At 51.8% G+C, this 4,431-nt stretch overlaps 1 protein-coding gene across 1 annotated transcript; it reads left to right on the top strand.

Moving 5' to 3' along the window:
* Positions 1–400: 400 nt before the first annotated feature.
* Positions 401–1,885, top strand: LOC123143227 (peroxidase 70). The gene is made up of 3 exons (XM_044562072.1): positions 401–711; positions 861–1,055; positions 1,137–1,885. The coding sequence occupies exons 1-3, from the start codon at positions 496–498 to the stop codon at positions 1,695–1,697; spliced, it is 972 nt and encodes a 323-aa protein (XP_044418007.1). The 5' UTR covers positions 401–495; the 3' UTR covers positions 1,698–1,885.
* Positions 1,886–4,431: the final 2,546 nt, after the last annotated feature.

Raw genomic sequence — 4,431 nt, 5'->3', positions numbered from 1 at the left:
ACCCTGGAATTGTTGCTATCACATGACTTCTGATTACATATATTCATCACGGCATATACCCTTTTCCGCTCCCCCATCTTACATCGCCAATTTTATATTTACATAGGGTGGCTGAATATGATCTTTATCCATAAAGATCGATAACCACACTATTTTTTAGATATAATTATTTATGTCTACTGGAAATGTCATTTGCTAGTGACATATAGGCGAGCAATATCTGTAAAGGTGGATCAGTTTTTGGCACCTACGTAGAGCGGTAGAGGAACGTTGCTCTTTGTCAACCATGGAAGAAACCTGGTGGAACTTGTCATACTTTTCCATGACCCTAGCGGCCTAACTTTGTCCATTCTACATGCTTCTCATGCAACTGAAATAACAGTATACTCATTATAAATAGGTGGCTCGTGCCCGCCACAGGTAAGCAAACTACTACTGAGCTAGCTATCCTACTGTGAAGAACACACTAAGCTTAGCTAGATAAATTTGTGAGCCATGGCTTCCAGTTCCAGCTGCATGGCATGGCATTGCTTGCTTGCCCTCTTCCTCCTCTCCTCCACCGCGTACGGGCAGCTCTCGCCGTCGTTCTACGACAAGAGCTGCCCGACGCTGCAGCGCACCGTGCGCGCCACGGTGACAAAGGCACTCCGCGCCGAGCGCCGAATGGGTGCCTCCCTCCTCAGGCTCCACTTCCACGACTGTTTTGTTCAGGTAACTAAACTGTTTAAACCCTTAAGCAAACATATACTCTCTCCGTACATTCATGTCGATGGATTTACAATCATATTTTTATGCAGTAGCTAGCTGCTAGTGAGCAAGCATAATTAGGCCACGATTAATGGTGGAATTTTGCTATATAGGGTTGCGACGGATCCATTCTCTTGGATGACGTGGCTGGTAGCTTTGTGGGCGAGAAGACCGCTTTTCCCAACGTGAACTCGGTGCGGGGCTACGAGGTGATCGACCAGATCAAGAAGGACGTGGAGCTGGTCTGCCCCGGCGTCGTCTCCTGCGCCGACATCGCCGCCCTCGCAGCACGGGACGGCACTTCTCTGGTACGTACAATCAATAGACATCTGTATGTGCATGAATAGTTCTTATGCTGACAACACACACCTGGATCGGTCGTGCTTCAGCTAGGCGGGCCCAGCTGGGCTGTACCGCTCGGCCGGCAGGACTCGACGACGGCAAACATGATGGAGGCCAACAGCGACCTCCCAGCACCCAGCTTAAACCTGGACGGGCTCATCGCCGCGTTTGCCAAGAAGCAGCTGAGCCCGCGCGACCTCACGGCGCTCTCCGGCGCGCACACCATCGGCTTCTCGCAGTGCCAGAACTTCCGCGGCCACATCTACAACGACACCAACATCGACCCGGCGTTCGCCACGCTGCGCCAGCGCACCTGCCCCGCCGCGGCCCCCAACGGCGACACCAGCCTGGCGCCGTTCGACGTGCAGACGCCGCTCGTCTTCGACAACGCATACTACCGCAACCTGGTCGCCAGGCGCGGCCTGCTGCACTCGGACCAGGAGCTCTTCAACGGCGCCTCCCAGGACGCGCTGGTCAGCCAGTACGCCGCCAACCGGGCGCTCTTCGCGTCCGACTTCGCGACGGCGATGATCAAGATGGGGAACCTCGCCCCGCCCACCGGAGCCGTCACCCAGATCAGGCGCAACTGCAGGGTTGTCAACAGCTGATCTCATCCACATCATCCATCGGCTCACATCGTGTAAATGTGTAAAGTTTGGTTGGCTACCAACCAGCTAGCATCCATGCATGCATGGCAGAACAAGAGCCGTTAATCTGGTTCGGATAATGCCGTGTGGGGCTGGGGCTGGCTAGTTCAGAAGTGAGATTAGCAACCCTCCTTCTCGGCTGGGGATTTCGAGATGCCTGCACTAGTAGAAAAAGAGCTTTCGTTCGGCCTGGCCATCCCATTAGTCCCGGTTCTGCCACGAACCGGGACAAATGTCTTCGAGAGCCCAGGGGGCCGGCAGGGGCCTCGTGGGCATTGGTCCCGGTTCGTCTGGGCCCATTTGTCCCGGTTCTTGACACGAACCGGGACCAATGAGCCTCGCTTCTGGCCCACAACTATTGGTCTCGATTCGTGACAGGAACCGGGACAGAAGGAAGGCCTCTAGTCCCGGTTCCACCCATGAACCGGGACAAATGAGTTGCCTATATATATACCCCATCGCCGGCGAGCAGAGCACTCCACAGTGCTCTGTTTTTTGCTGGCCGGCGAGGGGGAGGGCATTGGGTGCTCTAGCTCACCTCCTATGCATATGAGGTGTTCGATGAAATGCCCGAGTCACACTAGTTAAACTTTCTCCTCTCGAAACTCGACCTCCGAGCTCCATTTTTCCCGAGATTTGTCTAGGTTTATATTAGCGGTCCGTCACACCCCGTCCCCGTCTTCACCGCCGTCGATCGCCCGCGCCGATCTCGTAAGTGGCTGAGGCAAACAAACAGAATGGTTTTATGTGATGTCCATTCCCTAGCTGTGGGAATACGAGGTCTTACTCTGACTCGAAAACCCTACACACCCACCTGCTTTATAAGGGTTTCATGCCACACTATGATAGGGGTTATGATGGAAAACAACGAAGAAGAAAAGGACGATGAAAACTATGTGCCCCCTGAATACGGTGATGCTGCAACGGGGGAAGCTGCTGAAGATCAAGAGGAACCAGACGATGTGCCCGATGATGATGATCTCCGCCGGGTCATTGTCGATGCAAGGACGCAAGGCGAAAGTGAAAAGGAGAAGCTGCAGTTCGATCGCATGTTAGAGGATCACAAAAAAGGGTTGTACCCCAATTGCGAAGATGGCAACACAAAGCTCGGTACCATACTGGAATTGCTGCAGTGGAAGGCAGAGAATGCTGTGCCTGACAAAGGATTTGAGAAGCTACTGAAAATATTGAAGAAGAAGCTTTCAAAGGATAACGAATTGCCCGACAGTACGTATGCAGCAAAGAAGGTCGTATGCCCTCTAGGATTGGAGGTGGAGAAGATACATGCATGACCTAATGACTGCATCCTCTACCGTGGTGCGTACAAGGATTTGAACGCATGCCCGGTATGCGGTGCATTGCGGTATAAGATCAGACGAGATGACCCTGGTGATGTTGACGGCGAGCCCCGCGGGAAGAGGGTTCCTAAGAAGGTGATGTGGTATGCTCCTATAATACCACGGTTGAAACGACTGTTCAGAAACAAAGAGCATGCCAAGTTGATGCGATGGCACAGTGAGGACCGTAAGAAAGACGGGAAGTTGAGAGCACCCACTGACGGGTCGCAGTGGAGAAGAATCGAAAGAAAGTACTGGGCTGAGTTTGCAGGTGACCCAAGGAACGTATGGTTTGCTTTAAGCGCGGATGGCATTAATCCTTTCGGGGAGCAGAGCAGCAATCACAGCACTTGGCCCGTGACTCTATGTATGTATAACCTTCCTCCTTGGATGTGCATGAAGCGGAAGTTCATTATGATGCCAATTCTCATCCAAGGCCCTAAGCAACCCGGCAACGACATTGATGTGTACCTAAGGCCATTAGTTGAAGAACTTTTACAGCTGTGGAATGAAAATGGTGTACGTGCGTGGGATGAGCACAAACAGGAGGAATTTAACCTGCATGCGTTGCTGTTTGTAACCATCAACGATTGGCCCGCTCTCAGTAACCTTTCAGGACAGACAAACAAGGGATACCACGCATGCACGCACTATTTAGCTGACACCGAAAGTATATACCTGGACAGATGCAGGAAGAATGTGTACCTGGGCCATCGTCGATTTCTCCCGACCAACCATCAATGTCGAAAAAAAGGCAAGCATTTCAAAGGCGAGGCAGATCACCGGAAGAAGCCCGCCATGCGTACAGGTGATCACGTACTTGCTATGGTATCTGATTTATACGTAATCTTTGGAAAGGGTCCCGGCGGGCTAGCTGTTCCGAATGACGCTGAGGGACGCGCACCCATGTGGAAGAAGAAATCTATATTTTGGGACCTACCCTACTGGAAAGACCTAGAGGTACGCTCTTCAATCGACATGATGCACGTGACGAAGAACCTTTGTGTGAACCTGTTAGGCTTCTTGGGTGTGTATGGGAAGACAAAAGATACACCTGAGGCACGGGAGGACCTGCAACATTTGCACGAAAAAGACGGCATGCCTCCAAAGCAGTATGAAGGTCCTGCCAGCTACGCTCTTACCAAAGAAGAGAAGGAAATCTTTTTTGAATGCCTGCTCAGTATGAAGGTCCCGACTGGCTTCTCGTCGAATATAAAGGGAATAATAAATATTCCAGAGAAAAAGTTCCAGAACCTAAAGTCTCATGACTGCCACGTGATTATGACGCAACTGCTTCCGGTTGCATTGAGGGGGCTTCTACTGGAGAACGTCCGATTAGCCATTGTGAAGCTATGTTC

This window comes from Triticum aestivum, chromosome 6D, assembly GCF_018294505.1.
Source record: "Triticum aestivum cultivar Chinese Spring chromosome 6D, IWGSC CS RefSeq v2.1, whole genome shotgun sequence".
NCBI lineage: Eukaryota > Viridiplantae > Streptophyta > Magnoliopsida > Poales > Poaceae > Triticum > Triticum aestivum.
Note: the sequence above shows the minus strand (reverse complement) of the source record. Positions and strands in the feature narration are given on the sequence as shown.